This window comes from Trifolium pratense, linkage group LG6 (genome assembly GCF_020283565.1).
Source record: "Trifolium pratense cultivar HEN17-A07 linkage group LG6, ARS_RC_1.1, whole genome shotgun sequence".
Classification (NCBI taxonomy): Eukaryota; Viridiplantae; Streptophyta; class Magnoliopsida; order Fabales; family Fabaceae; genus Trifolium; species Trifolium pratense.
This window is the reverse complement of record NC_060064.1, coordinates 31,597,589-31,619,205: the sequence shown is the minus strand read 5'-3', so window position 1 is coordinate 31,619,205 and position 21,617 is coordinate 31,597,589. Positions and strand designations below refer to the sequence as shown.

At 29.8% G+C, this 21,617-nt stretch overlaps 2 protein-coding genes across 2 annotated transcripts; both read left to right on the top strand.

The window, feature by feature from the left end:
• Positions 1 to 1,341: 1,341 nt before the first annotated feature.
• Positions 1,342 to 9,625, top strand: LOC123892110 (beta-glucosidase 24-like). The gene is made up of 16 exons (XM_045941949.1): positions 1,342 to 1,712; positions 3,474 to 3,586; positions 4,258 to 4,331; positions 4,574 to 4,687; positions 5,300 to 5,369; positions 5,454 to 5,512; positions 5,627 to 5,702; positions 6,511 to 6,588; positions 6,687 to 6,774; positions 7,234 to 7,471; positions 8,091 to 8,206; positions 8,540 to 8,760; positions 8,867 to 8,901; positions 8,999 to 9,101; positions 9,244 to 9,337; positions 9,445 to 9,625. Exons 1-16 carry the CDS (start codon positions 1,342 to 1,344, stop codon positions 9,623 to 9,625), a joined length of 2,031 nt encoding a protein of 676 aa, XP_045797905.1.
• Positions 9,626 to 12,267: 2,642 nt separating this feature from the next.
• LOC123892109 (beta-glucosidase 24-like) lies at positions 12,268 to 20,302 on the top strand. The gene is made up of 15 exons (XM_045941948.1): positions 12,268 to 12,359; positions 12,856 to 12,874; positions 12,976 to 13,089; positions 15,352 to 15,401; positions 16,258 to 16,315; positions 16,423 to 16,498; positions 17,557 to 17,634; positions 17,732 to 17,819; positions 17,944 to 18,181; positions 18,854 to 18,969; positions 19,186 to 19,403; positions 19,511 to 19,545; positions 19,641 to 19,743; positions 19,889 to 19,979; positions 20,122 to 20,302. The coding sequence occupies exons 1-15, from the start codon at positions 12,268 to 12,270 to the stop codon at positions 20,300 to 20,302; spliced, it is 1,557 nt and encodes a 518-aa protein (XP_045797904.1).
• The last annotated feature ends 1,315 nt before the right edge of the window (positions 20,303 to 21,617 follow it).

The following is a 21,617-nucleotide window of genomic DNA, read 5'->3' as shown; positions in this document are numbered from 1 at the left end:
GTCTTGGTATGTGGGGTGTTTGTTCGGTTCAGATTGACAAATTAGATTTGACTCAATGCATATTCAATCAATGACTTTGGCGTCGTCAACGTTGCAGACACGGAGAGATGAGTATTTCGAGTATTTCAATTTCGTCATATTTGTAGGCTTTGTCACATTTGTAGGCATTTTGTCGGTGTATGCTATTAACGTGGGTGCTGTGAGTTTGTTTCTCAAATTCATCCTTTTCAGTTTTTTGTGATTTTGAATTTGTATTATTCGATGTATTCTATCAATTTGAATGAATGAATGTCCTTTTTAGTCAAAAAAAAGTGGGCTGTCCGAAATTCGAACTTCGACCCCTACATATAAATGCGATGTTCTTACCAACTGAATTAAATTCACATAAACTCTTCTTCGTTAAATCTTCTTACCAAACAACATAAAATTCCCAAATTCAATTTTTAAGAAAAGGTTAAAATACAACAAGTCTCATTTGTTACATCTTCTTTCTGTTTTGCACACTACTCCTTATTACTTCTTTTTTTTTTCTTCACAATTTATATGGCTTATCATTTTTAGAGTTAAATATGTTTTTGTCCCTATATAGTTTCCCAGAATTTCGTTTTTAATTAGAGTTAAATATGTTTTCTTCTTTCTGATGTGATGGATCTATAATAAAAGGTTTTCACCTCTTTTAATCATGTGGGTCAAATGGGACAGTTACACAACAAAGTTCAAGCCAATACTTTTTAACTATGTCAAGTTCAACGATCACAGTTATTGAGGTGCTTTGGATAAACTGATTTATACACCAAAATCCAAATGATGTTCATTTTCCAAAGGTATGAGAATGTTGCTGTCACCACTCACCACCGATTAACAAATAACCTTGAGAGTTGGGTCAAGTGTTAACCTTCAACTTGTCTGATTAATTTGGTACACTAGTAAGTGTCAGGGATATTAAGGAGGCTTCAAAATGAGTTCAGACAAGTTCGGGATTAACGACTTTCAAAGGTTCAACAACAAGAAAGAAACTTGTAAAACGGAGCTACCTTTTGGCCAAAATAAAGAAGAAAAAAAGAACTTCTATTATCAGTATTTAGTGCCAGTAGATAGCATACATACCAGTAAATAGGAATGGTTCCACATCCGTAGTATTCAGCTCCAGGAGTGCAAGGGTAATCGACTTTGTAATAGTCATCATAATATGTCTGGGAAGGACTCATTTAATGATTGTAACAGAGACCCCATGCCAAAGGTCCTCCGGTTGCCACTCCATAACCACCTGGCATCAGTATGACAGTATTACAAGAACAATTAACATCCAAATTGTCAAAACTAAAAATTTATTTCTTAGGAATGGAATTTTTGAAAGTGAATAATGGTGTAGTAGTGTATCAACAGACGTACATTGGTGAATTACTAGAAAAATTTGAAATGAATGGCTGCAATTCGTTTTCAAATCCATCAGAGACAAATTCAAAACTTGATGAGTGCAGCAATGAAGAGAAGGTTGATTCAACCATGTTTAGACAAATGGTTGGCTTATTGAGATATGCGTGTAATAGTAGGCCTGATATTTGTTACTCAGTTAGTGTGATTAACAAATTTATGCATGATCTTAGAAAACCTCATGTGATAGCTGCTAAGAGGATTTTAAGTATCTCAAAGACACTTTGGATTATGGCCTGTTTTTTCCTAATGGTACAAATGGAGAAGGGTGTGCCTTGGTAGGATATTCTGTTAGTGATTAGTGTGGTGACATAACTGATAGAAGGAGCATGTCTGGTTATGTGTTCAAATTCAACAATGCTGCAATATCATGGTGCACAAAGAAACAACCGGTGACTGCACTATCATCTTGTGAAGCTGAGTATATTGAAGGGACTTTTACAACATGTCAAGCAATGTGGCTGAATTCGGTAATGAAGGAGCTTAAGTGTGAACCAGTGAAACCCTTGATACTTAGAATTGATAACAAATTTGCCTTGCTAAGAATCCAATCTTCCATGGCAGAAGCAAGCACATTGATACTTAGAATTGGTTGTTGAGTTAGTTACTTAGAGTGTATGTTACTTAGCTCTCAAGAAAGTGTATGTTAGTTAACCAAGTGCTTCAAAGCCTGTCTTCAGAGGCTCAAGCTGCACCTAAGATCTATGACTTTGATATTGTGTTCTAACAAAAATAACCTTAAAAAATAAAGCGTCACAGTTCAACAATGACGTTTGTGACTAATGATTCTTTCTTCTTAATGTTGGACTTCTCATAATCATCCATATTTCAAAATCTAAAAGAGGGTAAGATTGTCAAAAGAATGAATTTGGAGGGCTTTTGAGAATCTAAGGGGAAGGGGATATGATGAAGTTTTCTTCATTTTTACTAATTTCTTTATTTTAAGGGTTGGGTTAAAAATTATATTGACCCCATCCTGACATCATAAGCTTGTACAATATATCTTTGTTTTTCTCCTACAATTTTATAATTATATATATAATCCCTCAATTGCTTTTTAAGTGTTTTTTTAAATAGTCTCTTCGTACCACAATATAAGTCACTTTGCCACTTTTGCACGTATAAGTCACTTTGTCACTTTTACACATATTAAAAAAAATGTAATTAACGTTGTATGGAAAAGATCGAGAAATTATGAGTTGATTTACAAAATTATCCTTCATTTATGGTATGGAAAAAATAAATTGAAGAATTGAAAGAAAATAGAGTAATAAATATTAAGGATATATAATAGGAAAAATAGCATTAAATGCTTCATTGGTAATATAAATCAACTTATAATTTCGTACAAATTTTATTCTCAAAGTGACTTGTAATTTGGTACGGAGGGAATAATAATAACACCAAGAAATTTTTTTTCTACCCCAACAATTGTCAATCTACCCCAACATTAATTTTGAATGGACGAATTTGCCCTCATATATAAACTAAAACCTTGAAGAAAAGAAAAAAAGTGTTCAGGTATATAAAATTTTTCTAATTTTTTTTTACCTAAACACTTTGAAATAAAGTGTGTAGGTATGTAAAATTTTTCCAAATTTATTTTGTTACTTACACACTTTGGAAAAAAGTGTTCAGGTATGTAAAATTTTTCTATTTTTTTTTTGTTACCTAAATACTTTGAAAAAAAGTGTGCAGACATGTAAAAAAAAAATTTACTTTTTTCCAAAGTAATAGGTAACAAAATAAATTTGGAAATTCTTTTTTTTGTTACCTATTACTTTGGAAAAAAACAAAAAACGGTATTTTCTACGCAATAACGACACTAGCAACAACATCCAAAGGGGAAAACAAGATTTGAGTTGTACTTATTAAGCCTAAAAAGGCTGTATTATAGTTTACAATCAAATATAGAAATACATCTCACGATAGCTGTCATGAACGTCATAAGGTTGCTTTTTTTTCCTCAACTATATATAGTATTAAAATGAAGATTTTTCTACTCAATAAACAATTGTGATTTTTTTTTCTTTCTATAGGAGGCAGAAAATGAAGATGTTATCGTCTTTGAAATTTATTCTTACAATCTTGTCTATTATTGTTTTGCTTTCCAATTTGTCTCAAGCTCAAGGTTTGCTATTGCTCTTCTTTTGTTTCCCGATAGTTTTCTTTTTTTTTTTGGTAGAATTTTTTTTAAATAATTTCTACAATGCTGTAATTACTAATTAACTTCTCATTAGAAATAAATATTTTATTTTCAACATATGGAGAGATAAATTTTGATTAAAAAAAATTCAATATATCAAGGACAAAAATTAAAGATCCAATTTTTGTTTTTAAATTGCCAAATGAATCATAGACAAACTACTTTTTAACTTAGTTGGTAGGAACATCAACATTTTATATGGAGGAGCCATGATTCGAACTCCGAAAACTGTATTTATTCATCTTAAAAAGGTGAAATTTCTAGCCTATAGGCTAAAGAAAAACTATTTTTTATATAGAGAAGTTAGATTTTAAAGTTTATAAGAGAATTTTCTATAAATAGTTGTTTTATTGACAATAATTATTAATTTTTTTTTTGGGTACAGAATAACAATTGTTATTAACTCCGGTCACTATTATAAGCAAAAAATTACTTTTTAGGTTCATTAAAAAATTGATATATCCAACCTATATTATGGACTAGATATTTTCCTGTAAATTTAAAAAGTATATTTTTTGCTTATAATAACGACTAGAGGGAGTAATTATTTTGAAATGAACTCACTATATGAATTTTTTTTTCTATTAAATTATATTTCCAACACTTATTTTTCACAGATACCCATCATAAAAAGAAATCATCACTTCGAGGTGACTTGTTAGCTGGTTCTAGGCCTCCTGCTCCAATACAGGTGCTCATAATTAAGTTGAATACATTATTACAGTAATAGATAACATAATTAATATAACAAAATCAATTTGCTTATGAAGAAAGGATTACTGACGCATCTTATTGTTCGATGACCTTTTATTTATGTGTAATTATTTTGGATATAATAATATTTAATGCTTCTAAAAAAAATTTGTTCAACAAAAATAAAATAAAAGAGCTTATATTAATTCATTAACATGTAATAATGGTTGAATATTATAGAGAGGAGTAGAATATCATATTTCATTCAAGAGGTCTCTAAATTCTTCAAGTTTTCCGAAACGAGCATCATTTCCATCTGATTTTCTTTTTGGTGTTGGATCTTCTTCCTTACAGGTAAATGTTCATAATTTGTAGATTAATAATACCTTCAAATTTATTAAGTGTTTTTTTTCCACCGCTAGAAATAAAAATTAGCAACAAAAGTTAGTAACAAAAATAAGTAGTAGTCTAGTACAAGTGTATTGAAAGTTCTATTATTAGCATAAGATTTCGTCAATAAATTTATTTATTTTTTGTCAAGTAGTGGTCGTTGCATCTCAACATTCTACATCTATTAATTGAGTTGAACTTGCGAGACGATTCATCATTTACTTTGTTTATTGTTAAGAAGTTCCACATTGGTTGAGAGATAGTCTGACTAAGTGTTTATAAACTAGAGGCAATCCTCACCTTATAAGCCGGTTTTGTAAGGATAAGTTAGACCAAATACTCATTTCTAAGATTTATTCCCTAGTTTGTGACTAACAATTATACAAAGAAACATAAAGTTACTACATTTTCAAACTATTAATTGGAAAACTTAGGTTAGTTACAAATTCAAATTTAGAGAGAATTTCTCGTTTTTTTCTCTCTAAATTTCCTTCATTAATTTAATTTAATTTTTAGTAGTAGTTTTTGAATGGTATAAATAATTTATCATTAATAAGTTATAATTGTTGAATTTAGATTGAAGGAGATTCTCTAGAAGGAGGAGGTGGAAAGGGAGTATGGGAAGATATAGTTGAACGACACAAAGGTTAGAAGAATTACACATAATTATCAATTTTTTTTGTCTTACCCATTATTTATTTAGTTTGCTTCCTTCTTTAACAACCTGCAGAAAGGTTTGTGGATGCTGATAAAGTTTCCACAATGATCGAACATTACAAAAGATACAAGGTGAATAAGGATTTAGTTATAATATCATATATCTTCTTTTATCGATCATAGTATCGTGTCTCTACCAATTGTTGTGTTCTAATTTTGATTTATTTATTATTTTATGATTTTTAGGAGGATGTGAAACATTTGAAGTATCTTGGAGTGAATTCTTACCGAATGTCCATTTCATGGAGTAGAATTTTGCCCGGTAATTTTTGAAAATAAAATAATATAGTTAGAGATGTCACGGGGAGGAAAGTACTTTATTACACAATTTCTCACCATTTAAAATGATCCTCATTCCCCACTTCGGAGTATTCTTTCTCCATATTCCACCTTCTATGTAACTTTACACTAATAAGAACCAACTACTAATAATAACATAACAAGCTATAAAAATAGCTTATAAAAATACAGGTCTTCGTTAGTGGGAACTTATAAATTGACATAAAACTTTATTTATTTGCATAAACTCAAAAATAAATCAATCCAAACGGCCCTTAATAAGTTTTACAAAAAATAGTACAATAGTTTCATTTATATTTTAACAATATTTTATAACAAATTTTTAAATAGTTTATTCTAAATAAATTTTCTACCTTAATACAATAGCAAACTTAAATATCGTATAAAACTCAATAGACTGGTGCGAATGCACATGTCTATGAACCAGTAACATATAATTCTATCCCCATACCCAAAATCCTTCGGAGGATTTTTTTCCTCCATCCCCATCCCCGGAGACAGGGAAAAATTCTCCGTTTACGGGTCCCAAACGGGGCAATTCCCAAGGAAAATCTCATTTACATATCCAATCGACATCCTTAACTCACGTTTAATTTTTTGATGAAATAATTTTTGGTCAAACTTTACTTACCTTGTAGCCGAACTCCGAATTACTAAGTTCCCTCCCTTAGAAACTAGGTTAACACCAATTTTTTTTACTATATATTTCTTCCTTACCGGATATATTTAACGGTAACACTTTTCTCATCATTTTCAACAATCAAACATAGATGGAACCCTGAAAGGAGGTATAAACAAAGAAGGTATCAAGTTTTACAACAATTTGATCAATGAGTTACTTGCAAATGGTATGAAGAAAAACAACCATATTCCTTTGCATTAATTATATTTATCGAGAACTTTGTTTAAATACATGTATATAAATTTATTTTTATTTGTTTTACAGGTATTGAGCCTTTTGTAACTATTGTGCACTTTGACTATCCAGTAGCCATTCAACAAAAGATTGGTGGCTTCTTAAATCACACTATTGTGTAATTAATCAACCTTCAATATCATTTCATCTCAACATTCTATTTTAAAAAAAGATAATAGGTGTTTATCCCCTGCAATATTCTTTTTGGTTTACCTCTCCTGTGATGTAAAAATTCTCACGTTGACCTCCCTCGTGAAATATGTTGAATTAAGATTCTACAAAAATGACGGTCAACGAGCGAGTCAAACCAAAATCCGCTAACATTACATGGGGCAAAATGACGGAATCTTAAGTTAACATATTCCATGAGAGGGGTAAACGAGCGAATCTTCACATTACAGGGGTAATCCAAAAAAATAAATATTACATGGGATAAACCAAAACTCGCCCAGATTGCCAGGGATAAACCCCTATTACCCGTTAAAAAAATTTATTATTTTTAATGTGAATTTGTCTACATAAAACTTATAGAATTTTATCATGCACATTTGTTTATTTAAAATCAATCAAAATTCAGGAAATATTACAAAGATTATTGTAAACTACTATTCAAAACATATGGAGATAGAGTAAAGCATTGGACAACAACAAATGAGCCACAAGTCGTAGCTATCTACAAATACATGCATGGTTATGATAACGATGCTGCTGAACCATGTCAAGATACAAAAATATGTTCACAAGCATATACAGTCCTTCATAACTTCCTCATTTGCCATGCTACAGCAACACATTTATATAGACAACAATTTCAAGTATGTTTTATATATTGTGTTACAAATATAGTATAAACTTCATTTTTTTAAGTTAGTGTAATATCTTTATATCGTCACCTTCAAGTCATTCGGTGGCAGAGCCAAAATTATTATAAAACTCAGATAAAATTCAACATTTGATATAATATATGAATAGTTCAACAAAAAATCTCAGTTTTGCCTTATAAACTAATTCTTAAAAATCTCAATTTTGAACAAAAATCTCAGTTTTGTCCTAACCAAACTCCTAAAAACAACCAAAACTTTTGGCCAGAATCCGAACAACTGCCCAAGCTTTCTGGGCCTTGGCTCTCCCATCATTGGTGGTAATGAATTAGAATGTTGAAAAAGTATTATGAAAGAGGTCTCCAATTAAAATCTCTAACATTTGTCTATGAAAAATCATCAAAAATGCATTAGAATCTTTTCTCTTATGGCTTGACTTTGATTATATTGAGGATTTAGAAGAAAAAAAAAGTACGGGTGCACAATTTTAAAAGAAATTAATAAATTAATTTGACATTAATTATTATTAGAATGAAACTAATTTGTTTATATTAAATAAATTTAATTAGGTTATGTTAGGATGTTTTTAAATTTCATCAAACATTTGATGCAGGAAACACAAAGGGGAGATATCGGAATTGTTATATCATATCAAGGTTTTGTTCCTTATAGTTCAAAACCAGAGGATGTGGCTGCTGCTCAAAGACTAATGGATTTCTGGTTGGGGTGGTTAGTGAAATTAATTTACCATATGAAACACACCTCTATATGTTGTATTAACTTTTTCAAAAGAAAACCAAGAAGGAGAAAGTTAATCATTTCACAAGTTCATCAAAAAATAAATAAAAAATCATTTAACAATAGTTTTTTCTTTCTTTCTCGTATGCGCTCAAAGCACTATCATACGAAAATTTCAGAATAGTTGATTTAAACTTCGTCCTTGAGGTTACAAGACTAAACACTTTTCATCGAACTTTTACCTCATAGTCTTTTGTGTTATGTTAATTACTAGTGTAATATTCTCCGACTTATCATCGAGTTTTCATATTTTTGATCGAACAGGATTTTAGAGCCATTGTTTTATGGAGATTACCCACAAATTATGAGAAAATTAGTGGGGAATAGGTTGCCCAAATTCACTAAAAAGGAGAAACATATGATCAAAGGAAGTGCAGATTTTATCGGAATAAATTATTATACATCTCAATTTGCTAGATACGAACCAAATAGAACAAATATTAATGGTCTTGACAATTTTGATGCCTTAGCTACTACATCAGAAGGTAATCTAATTTTTCTCACACTATATTTTAATTATTGGATAAGCAAAGAAAAATAAAATTACACAATCATATTTACTAATTTTTGCCCTCTATTTCAAAATTGTAGAATTTAATATTGAAGGAAAACCCCTTGGTCACAAGGTGAGATAGTTATGAATTGAAAAATGTTTTATGTTAAATGAATGAGATTAATTTAATTTTTTCAATGACACTTTTGTTTAATGTTTAAAATTTGTAGGATCAATACAGTGGACGTTATGTCTATCCCAAAGGATTGTATGATGTTTTAATATTTATAAAGGAAAAGTACCAAAATCCTAACATCTACATCACTGAAAATGGTTTGTGGAACCGCTATTGTATTTGTTTTTAAATTTACCACATTATAAATTATATCAATTAGTAAGAAAAAAATTGATATTTAAATTTTTTTCCATAATAAAAATTAATCAATATTTTTTCTTTAAATTCCTCTTTATAAAGGTACTCCTTCTTCGAACAATCCAAATCCATTGATAGACGATCATCGAATTGCTTATATTACAGAACATATAAACGCTACTAAAGCAGCAATCGAGTAAGTAATAATTCATTTTTATCCCTATTATTCTCCAAGTACATACATATATATATATAATAAACCGTGGAAGGTATGAAATTAATGTTTAATATTTTCATCAATAGCAATGGTGTAAAAGTTCGTGGTTACTTCGTCTGGACAGCATTCGATACATTTGAATTTGAAGCGGGCTATTCTGGACATTGGGGACTTTATCATGTTGATTTTAATAATAGTCTCAAGCGTATACCAAAGGCTTCTGCTAAATGGTATAGAAACTTTTTGAAATCGAATGGTGGACACTAAAACACCATTGACCTTGGTTTTAACCAAAAAGGATGTCATTTGAGCAAAACATAGAAAAATAAAAATGATTACGAGGAATATTGTATTTTTTCTTGTACAAAGTTACTAAATACTTGCACTTTGGTAGTTTATATTTTTATGCTCAATTGAATTTCTGTAACCCAAAATTTGACAAGTGGATCATAAAGAATTGCTGGCGATATTGTGTTTGAAATAAGGTGAGTGCTAGGTTGCCTTCCTATTAAGGTGTGCTATTTGCCTTCTCTGATGTGACACCACTTAAAACTAACCATGTGGCATTTACTAACTATTTTACACATTAATTTTGTTTTACAAATTTAAACTTATATTTTTTGTTATTTGCATAATCTCCCCACTCTCGATTAATAATATTTCATACCAAATAAAATTAAATCAATTTGCTCAAAAAAAAAATAAATTAAATATGAAACCTATATTTTTCTTAGTTCCTATTCTACATTTCAAGGTTCTGTTTGGATAAATAAATTAGACAATAATTATAGCATAAGTGCTTATCATACAAGTGCTTTTGCATAAACTATTTATGTAAAAAAGATAAAACAAATCCAAACTATTTCATATAAGCTTATTCCTTAAGCTATCCTTGAGATCTTTTGAAAATAAGATGAAAACAAGCTATGGACATGACATAAGGTCTTTCCATAAGTTCTTATGCCCGTAGTCAATAGATAAGTTTAAATAAGACAATCCAGACTCATAGCTAATCTCCAATAAAATAGAGTTAGCTACAAACTTGCATTGCATTGGTGGCATATGTACGACCATCGTTCCGACTTCCCTCTCGTAAGAATCACCTCTACACGTTGTTGTCTGTCCCCGCATTGTCTCACTAAATATACACACACATAACATTCTTTTCTTGAATATATATACACTAAACAATTAAATTTAAATACAATATATATTTTTTTAACTATAAAAAAATAGTAAGTTGCCGTTATTATGTTTTCAATGCGAGCAAGAGTGACAGATTTTCATATGTTTTCAGTTCAAAGCAAGCAATTATTCCCATTCCTCAATTGATTTACCAAATTTCTAAAATCTTATAATAGCAAATATAGCAATTATTCCCACCAGCTAGCAGCCTGCCTGTGTCTAACTTATGTTCAAAGAAAAAATGCTTTATGTAGGTGAGTTTGTTAATAAAATTTTTTTATTGTTAATAAAAAAAATCAAGGATATTGTAGGTATATATTATGAAAAATTGACACCTAAACTTTTGTATCTCTTTATATAAGTATAATTTCCTATTTACCAAATCTCTAAAATCTTGTAATAGCAAATACAAATACACAATGGAAAAATAATAAATTAAAAGGGTATAAAAAATAAGAGTGGTGTCATGTAAGTGAGTGAAGAATAGAAGATAGTATGCAAGAATGACTCAAAAATATACGGTCTATGCACAATGTTGTTGTTCCTTTTTCAATATTGTCTCTCGTAGAACTTGATAAACGTTTTAATAATGAGAAGATAAAATTTAATTGTCTTAACCGTATTTTCAATGGAGCAGTTTTTTTTATGGTGTAAAAGAGTAGTGGTTTTTTTTTTTTTGAAACATAAAAGAGTAGTGGTTTGAAGGGGTGATTGAAGCAGTTTAAAGTTTTATTAGAAGGGTAGTTTTGACATTATAAAAAGTCAACACCAAAACTAGTATCATCCTTATATATAGTTATAGATACATGTGAAAACAATTAAAGCAAAAACAGGACTTTTTTAGCAGATATTGGGAATCATTGGTTGCGTTGATAACAACTGTCGTTACTTACAGGTCAGTTATGATTTCAATTCCAAAGCATTTTTTTGTAGGGTTGGGATCAATCAATCTAATTAAAACTAAACTCAATGAAGAGAAAAACAATAGTAAAACTAATTAATTTGTTGTTTTTCAATAGCTAACTATTCAAAAGAAAAGAAAAGAAAAGAAAAAAAGAGATGTATGAAAAATTGAGAATAATATTTTCCAGACGTAAGCAGAATACAAAATGTGGATCATATACAGACCGATGGTTTGTCTAATAATGAAAAATTAAGAGTTAGTAGAAAACAACGTCACGAGATTATTTTACAACTCCCGATTGTCCAATTCAAAAGTGTAAAATAACCTTAAAAAATGAAGTTTGTCACAATTCAACAATAATGATTGCGAGTAGTGAACCTTCTTCTTAATGTTGGACTTCTCATAATCATGTACTAGTATATTTTAAAATCTAAAAGAGGGTAATATTGTCAAAAGAATAGATTTGGAGGAATTTTGAGAATCTAAGGGGAAGGGGGATGATGAAGTTTTACTAATTTCTTTATCTTTAAGGGTTTGGTTAAAATTTATATGATCTCTGTAAAAAAAATGGTATTTTCTACGTGATAATGACACTAGCAACAACATCATTTGGATAGAGAAAACAAGATTTGAGTTGGATTCATGAAGTCTAAAAAGGATGGAATATAGTTTACAATCAAATATAAAAATACATCTCAATAGTTGTCATAAACGTAATAAGGTTGATTTTGTTTTCCTCAACTATATTATAGTATTAAGAATTAACTACTTTTTCTTACTCAATAAATAATTGTAATTTTTTTCCTGTAGGAGTCAGAAAATGAAGATGTTATCATCTTTGAAATTTATTCTTACAATCTTGTCTATTGTTGTTTTGCTTTCCAATTTGTGCCAGGCTCAAGGTTTGCTATTGCTTTTTTTTTTTTTTTTTAAAAAAAAAAATAGAACATAATTGCTTTTCTTTTGTTTTTTGAAAGTTTTTTGTTAGTAGAAGTTATATATATATATATATATATATATATATATATATATATAACTTCTCAATTGAAATAAATATTTTATTTCTAACATATGGAGAGTTAAATTTTGATTAAAAAAATTAAATATCCAATTTTTGTTTTGAAATTGTCGAATGAATCATATAGAAGCTTCTTTTTATATAGAGAAGTTAGATTTTAAAGTTTATAAAAGAATTTTCTATACGTGGTTGTTTGATTGACAATAATTGATAATTATTTTTTAGTGCAAAACAATAATTGTTAATTATTTTGAAATTAACTCAATATATGAATTTTGTTTTCGATTAACATTAATTAAATTATATTACCATCACTTATTTTTCACATATTGCAGATGTACATCATAAAAAAAAACCATCATTTCGACGTGACTTATTAGCCGGTTCTAGGTCTACTGCTCCAATACAGGTGTCCATAAATTAAGTTGAATATATTATAGACAACATAGTTAATAACAAAATCAATTAGCTTATATTAATTTATAAACCTGTAATGGCTGAATATTATAGATAGGAGAAGAAAATCATATTTCATTCAAGAGGTCTCCAAATTCTTCAAGTTTTTTAAATAGAGCGTCATTTCCATCTGATTTTCTTTTTGGTGCTGGATCTTCTGCCTTTCAGGTAAATGTTCATAATTAGTAAGCTAATAATACCTTCAAATTTATTAAGTATTTTTTTTCACTGCTAGAAATAAAAATTAGCAACAAAAGTAGTTTAGTACAATGTACTAAAGCTAGTGATGCATCTAGTACAATTATTGAAAGATTTATTTTTAGCATAAGAATGCACAAAATTCGTCACTAAATTTATTTATTTTTGTCAAGTAGTGGTAGTTGCATTTCAACATCCCACATCTATTAATTGAGTTGTTTTTTTTTTGAACGGCAAAATGATATTTATATATAAAAAACGAATTGGAAAAAAGTATAAGTGGTACTCAATCCACTTTTAAAGAAAAAATACAAATAGTACTCCACCCAATTCGAAAAAACCATACCCAAAACTATCTAGCTATACAATTAAAAGGATTCGTACACCACTCATCAAACAAGCAAGATGTACCAATCTTTTTTGCCAAAAGCCATTTCCAAGAAACAAGCTTAATTTTGTCCAAATGACCGCATGCCAAACCATAAGAACACATTTTCTACCATGCTCCTTTTTCCAACATAAGCCACTAAAAGTCTCAAATATTGAAAGCATGGAGTGGGGTAAAGCCGTAGAAACCCCAAACCATCTAAAGACCTTCGACCACACCGCCCACACCAAAGAGCAAGAAGCAAAAAGATGATTCTCCGATTCCTCGGCGGAGTCACACCAAATACAAAACAAAGACTCGTTCAAAGGAATTACTCCTCGACGAGCAAGATTCACCCGCGTAGGAATCCTTCCCAAGAGAGCTTGCCAAGAAAAAACAATAACCTTTGTCGGTGCCCAACTATCCCACACTTTAACAATTGTCCCGGATGAACTCAACCAATCATAGGAGGCGGAATAAAGCGATTGTAAAGAAAAGTATATAAAAGGCTAACCGTAAACGTTCCACCTAAGGTAAAAGCCCAAGAATCATCTATTAATTGAGTTGTACTTGCAAAGCAATTCATCATTACTTTGTTTATTCCCTAGTTAGTGACCAACCGTTATACAAAGAAACATAAAGTTGGTACATTTTTAGACTTTTAATTGGAAAACTTAGAGTGTGTTTGGATGGGGGAATTTTTTGAGGTAAAGTAATGTTTTGAGGGAATTCAAATGATTTGAGGTGAATTCCATTGTTTGGATGGAAATTTGAAGAATTTTCAAAATGATGGAAATTTATGAAGTATTTTGTTCAAGTTAAATTTAGAGAATTTCAAAATGACACATAAAACCAAAGAATTTGAAATTCCTTCTTCTCCGTAAACTTTTAAAAATTACTAATTGATAGTAAAACCTAAAATTGACGATAAACACTAAATCGGCCGAAAATCCAAAAAATCGGCACAAAAAACCTAAAATCGGCCAAAAGCCCAAAAATTGACTATAAACTCTAAAATCGGCCGAAAACCCAAAAAATCGGCCGAAAAACCAAAAATCGGCCGAAAACCTTAAAACGGCCAAAATCCAAAACATCGACTATAAACCCTAAAATCGACTGGCAACCCGAAAAATCGGCAGAAAAACCTAAAATCGGCCAAAATTCCAAAAATCGGTTGAAAACCCAAAAAATCGGCCGAAAAACCAAAAATCGACCAAAAACCCAAAAAATTGACTATTTTAGATTTTTTAGTCGATTTTAGGGCTTTTGGTCGATTTTAGGTTTTTCAGCCGATTTTGTGTGTTACTATCGATTTTAGGGTTTTTGGCCGATTTTAGGTTTTTCGGCCAATTTTATGTTTTTTCTGCCGATTTTATGGTTTTCGGCCGATTTCAAGGTTTATAGTCAATTTTAGGTTTTTTAGCTGATTTATGGTTTTTGACCGATTTTAGGTTTTTCCGCCGATTTTTTCGGCCAATTTAATGGTTGATAGTCGATTTTAGGTTTTTTGGCCGATTTTATGGTTTTGCCCGATTTTAGGTTTTTCGGCCGATTTTTTTTGGTTTTCCGCCAATTTTTGGGTTTAGGGTCGATTTTATTAAAATAAATAAAATTAAATGAAGGAAATTCAATTACATTATCCAAACAATGAATTTTACAATTGATGGAATTTCAACACTTTATCCAAACACTGGAATTTGAAAATCAAGGGAATTCAATTGAATTAATTGAATTGCCTAGTATTTAAAATCCCTTGAATTTCTAAAATCCCTCATCCAAACACACTCTTATTAATTACAAATTCAAATTTAGTAGCAGTTTTTGAATGGTATAAATCATTTATAAGTTATAATTGTTGAATTTAGATTGAAGGAGATTTTCATGAAGGAGGAGGTGGAACGGGAGTATGGGAAGATAGAATTGATCGAAACAAAGGTTAATCAATCAACTTAAATTTGCAATATTCATGCTATTAATATTTTGAAACATATGCTATCTTTATTTTTTGATATTGATGAGGCCTAAGCCAATGTTTCTTTTTAATTACGGTTTAAGATTCTTGTATATAAACAAATGACATTAATAAATGGTTTTGTGGTTTAATTGAAAAGTATTTATTAACTATTGATTAAGCTTACGTTGGTCATTAAACTCCACATAAGGAACAAACAATTCGGGAGAACTCGATTACTCGAGTTTGATTTTTAGATTGAACAATTTTTGACTATTCTTTATTTACTTCTCAGCCAAATTTTGAGTTATTTTATCTCCGATCCCATACTCTGAGAACCGAGAGTTAATGCACATAAAAAATAAAAAATTATTTGTCATTTTTATACTATTTATTATTCCATCATATATTCAAAAAAAAGAGTGATATATTAATTAAGAGGGATATATTAAAAAAACAGTTGCTTCGAGGCACAAATGCTATAGAAAAAGAAAATAAATTGTTTACATATATTTTACTATGTTCTTATCTTTTATTTCTTTAATATATAAAGATTAATATGTATCTTTATTAAGAGAATTTTTTTTTTTTTTTTACAAAATACATATATTAATATCATGCGTGACATGCTCACATAATCACATCAATTTGTGACCCTTACTAGTTCAACTTTAAAAATGAAAAAACGACAAGAAAATATCGTGAAAAATAGTTAGACACTTAAAAAGAAATAGATAAAGCATTACACATAATTATAATTTTTTTTTTTTGTCTTACCCATTATTTATTTAGTTTGCTTCCTTCATTAACAACCTGCAGCAAGATTTGTGGATGGTGATAAATTTGACACAATGATTGAACATTACAAAAGATACAAGGTGAATAAGGACTAGTTATAATATCATATATCTTCTTTTATTGATCGTCTCATATATCTACCAACTGTTGTGTTCTAAATTTAAATTTTTTATTTATGATTTTGTAGGAGGATGTGCAACATTTGAAGTATCTTGGAGTGAACTCTTATAGAATGTCTATCTCATGGAGTAGAATTTTGCCCGGTAATTTTTGAAAATAACATAATATAGTTAGGAATGATAATGAGACGGAGAATGAGCGATAACTACTCTACCACACAATTTTCCATCATTTAAAATTATCATCATCTCACCAATCGTTAGTTGGTTCAATGGTGATTGACGCTGAACTTGGTAGGGAGGATCACGGTTCGATCCCCGCAACTGCGATCGGGAGGGGCTGAAACCACACTTGATGCCAGAGCTGACCCCCGAACCAAATTAAACTGGTGGTAAAAACAAAAAATTATCCTCATCTTCGTCCTCATTCCCCACTTCAGAATATTCTTCCTCCATATTCTCGTGGATCCCCACATTTTCAGCGGGGATATAAATAAATATACATATGAAACACTTAAATATACCCATATAAAGGTTATTTTTAATAAAGTGTTCAAAGACGGAGTCTCTATCGAGCATGGGATAAAATTCTATCCCCATCGCAAAAATTCCTTCCGGGAGATTTTTTCCTCCATCCACTTCCCTAGGGGTGGGAAAAGTTCTCCGTTTACGGGTCCCAAACGGAACAATCCCCATGAAAATTCCTATTTAGGAGATCAAATTGACATCTTAAATATAGTTAGTATAGCCTTTTATGTATTTAAATAATAAAATAAAATATTAATTTTTAATCTGTAAATCTAGCTCAACTGACAATATTGTTATTGTTAAACTGAAACCTTTATTTAAGTTCGAGCCCAACATCTAGCAATTATTTTTGTGAATTTTAGCAGTATTTGTCATTTCGTCTATAATTCTAAAAAATATTGTTAAACCAAGACATTTAACTTAAATGGTTAATGAGTTTCATCAAATGATGAATCGTTCAAGAGAAACAAGTTTAATTTTTGGGTGGAACAATTTTTTGTCAAACTTTTATTACCTTATAGCCGAACTCCAGATTACTAGGTTTTCCTTCCCCCTTTTAAACAAGGTTTTCCTTCTCTTAGAAACCGGGTTAACACCAATTTTTTTTACTATATATTTCTCCTTTGCTGAATTTAACATAACACTTTTCTCTTATTTTCAACAATCAAACATAGATGGAACCTTGAAAGGAGGTATAAACAAAGAAGGTATCAACTTTTACAACAATTTGATCAATGAGTTACTTGCAAATGGTAGGAACAAAAACAACTTATTCTTTTGCATTAATTATATATACCGAAAGCTTTGTTTAAATACATGTACATAAATTTATTTTTATTTGCTTTACAGGTATTGAGCCTCTTGTAACTATTTTGCACTTTGACTATCCACTAGCCATTCAACAAAATATTGGTGGCTTCTTAAATCACACTATTGTGTAATTAATCAACCTTCAATATTATTTCATCTCAACATTCTATATTTTTTTAAAAAAAAATGTTCTTTTGTTAATGTGAATTAGTTTACATAAAACTTATAGAATTTCATCAATCAAAATTCAGGAAATATTACAAAGATTATTGTGAACTACTATTTAAAACATATGGAGATAGAGTAAAACATTGGACGACAACAAATGAAGCACAAATCGTAGCTATCTACACATACATGCATGGCTATGATAATGACAATGCTGAACCATGCCAAGATTTAAGAATATGTTCACAAGCATATACAGTCCTTCATAACTTCCTCATTTGCCATGCTACAGCAACACATTTATATAGACAAAAATTTCAAGTATGTTTTATATAGTGTGTTACAAATATAGTATAAAGTTCATTTTTTAAAGTTAGTGTAATATCTTTATATTGTCACGTTCAAGTCATTGGTGGTAATGGGTTAGAATGTTGAGAGAGTATTATGAAGGAGGTCTCCAATTTGATTTAGGCGGCAAATAAATTATATTTTCCCCTAATAAAATTGTTAAAGAAGTCCCACATTGGTTGAGAGATTGAATGAATATGTGTTTATAAGTGAGAGCAAATTTCATTTTAAAAGCTGATTTTGTAGGGTTGAGTTAGACTCAACTCCTAATTTAAGATCCGTTGGGCTGCTTGCTATCAGGTGATCTGATCGGATCATCCACCATTTATATCCGCGCCCCAAGCCCACCCTTAAAAGCTGATTTTGTAGGATTAAGTTAGGCGCTACTCCAAATTCTAAGAAAAATTAAACCTCTACCATTTGTCTGTAAAAAATCATCAAGAATAGAACTTTTCTTCTTTTGACTTGACTTTGTTTATATTGAGGATTTAGAAATAAAAAAAATGTATGGTTGCACATAAGTGAAATTAATAAATTAATTTGACATTAATTATTATTAGAATGAAACTAATTTTTTTATATTAAATAAATTTAATTAGTTCACGTTAGGATTTTTTTTTTTATTTCATCAAACATTCGATGCAGGAAACACAAAGGGGAGAAATTGGACTTGTTATATCATCTCAAAGTTTTGTTCCCTATAGTTCAAAAGCAGAGGATGTGGCTGCTGCTCAAAGACTAATGGTTTTCTGGTTGGGATGGTTAGTGAAATTATCTTACCCTATGAACCACACCTCTATATGTTGATTTAAACTTCGTCCTTAGAGTTACAAGACTAAACACTTATCATAGAATGTTTACCTCATAGTCATTTGTGTTAGGTTAATTACTAGTTTAATGTTCTCCGACTTAATTTATACATACGTACGTACATACATACATAATAACATTGATTTTTGATACTTTTGATCGAACAGGATTTTAGAGCCATTGTTTTATGGAGATTACCCACAAATTATGAGAAACTTAGTGGGGAATAGGTTGCCCAATTTCACCGAAAAGGAGAAATGTATGATCAAAGGAAGCGCAGACTTTATCGCAATAAATTATTATAGTTCTCAATTTGCTAGATACGAATCAAATAGATTCAAGATTGGTGGTTTTGACAATTTTGATGCCTTAGCTACATCAGAAGGTAATCTATTTTTTCTCAAACTACATTTTAATTATTGGATATACAAAAGAAAAAGAAAATTACACAATCATATTGACTAATTTTTGCCTTTTATTTCAAATTTGTAGAATTTAATGTTGAAGGAAAATCCATTGGTCAAAAGGTGAGATAGTTATGAATAGAAAAACGTTTGTTAAACGAATGAGTTGAAATTTATTTTTATCAATGAAACTTTTGTTTAATGTTTAAAATTTGTAGGATCAATACAGTGGACGCTATGTTTATCCCAAAGGATTGTATGATGTTTTAATGTTTATAAAGGAAAAGTACCAAAATCCTAACATTTACATCACTGAAAATGGTTTGTGAACCCTTGTTGTATTTATTTTTAAAATTTATCACATTATAAATAATATCAATTAGTAAAAAAATAAATAATGATATGTAAAAAAATTTCCACAAAGAAAATTAATCAACACTTTTTTTTTGAATTCCTCTTTATAAAGGTACTCCTTCCAACAATCCAAATCCATTGGAGGACGAACACCGAATTGATTATATTGCAGCACATATAAACGCTACTAAAGCAGCAATCGAGTAAGTAATCCATCTTCATCCCTATCATTCTACAAGTACATACATATATAATAAACCCTAGAAGAGATGGAACTTCTATAATTATTTTTTGAGTCGAGAATTCTCCTACACGAAAACTAATTTTTAATATTTTCATTTATAGCAATGGTGTAAACGTTCGTGGTTACTTCGTCTGGGCAGCATTCGATACCTTTGAATTTGCAGCGGGCTATTCTGGACATTGGGGACTTTATCATGTTGATTTTAATAATAGTCTCAAGCGTATACCAAAGGCTTCTGCTAAATGGTATAGAAATTTTTTGACATCCAATTGCGGACACTAAAACACTATTGAGCTTGGTTTTAACCAAAAAGGATGTCAATTGAACAAAACATAGAAAAATAAAAATGATTATGAGGAATATTGTATACTTTCTTGAACAAAGTTACTAAATACTTGCACTTTTGTAGTTTAGATTTTTATGCTCAATTGAACTTGGAATTAAAATGGTTATGACAAATAGTGTCTGAAATAAACAGCTTCAAATTTACATTAAAAGTTAAAACATATGCAACCAATAACCAAGGAATGTATATATAATAACCTAAAACATCCATAATATAATTATATACCAGATACAGACTTCTCACAAAGTGTAATGATATTTCAATGACTTAACTTCTACACATCAGCAAAGAAAAACTATAAAGAATTCACACACTTCTTCCACACAGTTCAAAATTATTGCATTGATGCCAATAACTTTAAGAATCATTATTAGCTTACCATTTTCAAAGGTATAAGCACAACAATATCATATCATGATAAATATGATCTAATTTAAGATGCTGCAAGTTTGGTGTTTGGGTTGAAAGGAAGCTGGTTAGCACATGTGAGGACATCATGAGTCCCAGCTTGTTCACGATCGACACCAAGAAGGTCAAGATAATATATCCTCCTACACATAATGTATCGATTCAAATGATTTTATATCAATATATTCTGGCCTTACATTTCTTGTAAAATACGAGCTTGCATCGACTCAAGGTGGTTTGCACCGATGCAATCCTCTCTCGGTTCAGGCTGAACCAATTCAACCAGGTGATGCACCGATGTATCTTTCCCTTATTTTATAAATATATATATATATATATATATATATATATATATATATATATATATATATATATATATATATATATATATATATATATATATATATATATATATATATATATATATATATATATATATTGCGGGGCTTATGCATCGGTTCATGGCATGCATGCACCGAGTCATAATACCCATATACACATATTTTCAGTTAAGAAGGGAACATGCTGTTATGAACAACTTTTTGGTTGTTCATTACTTGAAGAGATAATTGCTAAAATCTACTAACAAACTACACTAAAGTTTGAAACCAAAGTTTACGTGATGAATTATACTCACTTATTTACAATTGTCTCTAATAATTACTTTTAATTAATATTTTTCTATTAATTTAATAAAGTCGGGATGTGACAAATACTTATTAACTATATCAAGTTCAACGATCATAGTTAGTGAGGTGCTTTGATATACTGATTTATATTTTATAAGAGCACCAAAATCCAAATGATGTTAATTTTCCAAAGGTGAGGGAATGTTGTTGTCAC

What these genes read in the sequence shown, in the direction of transcription:
- LOC123892110 (XM_045941949.1), top strand. Translation starts at nt 1,342, where the DNA reads ATGGAATTTTTGAAAGTGAATAATGGTGTAGTAGTGTATCAACAGACG. An exon ending in GGCCTCCTGCTCCAATACAG is followed by an intron (nt 4,332 to 4,573) that starts GTGCTCATAATT and finishes TGAATATTATAG; the next exon opens with AGAGGAGTAGAATATCATAT. An exon ending in AACATTACAAAAGATACAAG is followed by an intron (nt 5,513 to 5,626) that starts GTGAATAAGGAT and finishes TATGATTTTTAG; the next exon opens with GAGGATGTGAAACATTTGAA.
- LOC123892109 (XM_045941948.1), top strand. Translation starts at nt 12,268, where the DNA reads ATGAAGATGTTATCATCTTTGAAATTTATTCTTACAATCTTGTCTATT. An exon ending in GAAAATCCATTGGTCAAAAG is followed by an intron (nt 19,546 to 19,640) that starts GTGAGATAGTTA and finishes TAAAATTTGTAG; the next exon opens with GATCAATACAGTGGACGCTA. An exon ending in CATTTACATCACTGAAAATG is followed by an intron (nt 19,744 to 19,888) that starts GTTTGTGAACCC and finishes CTCTTTATAAAG; the next exon opens with GTACTCCTTCCAACAATCCA.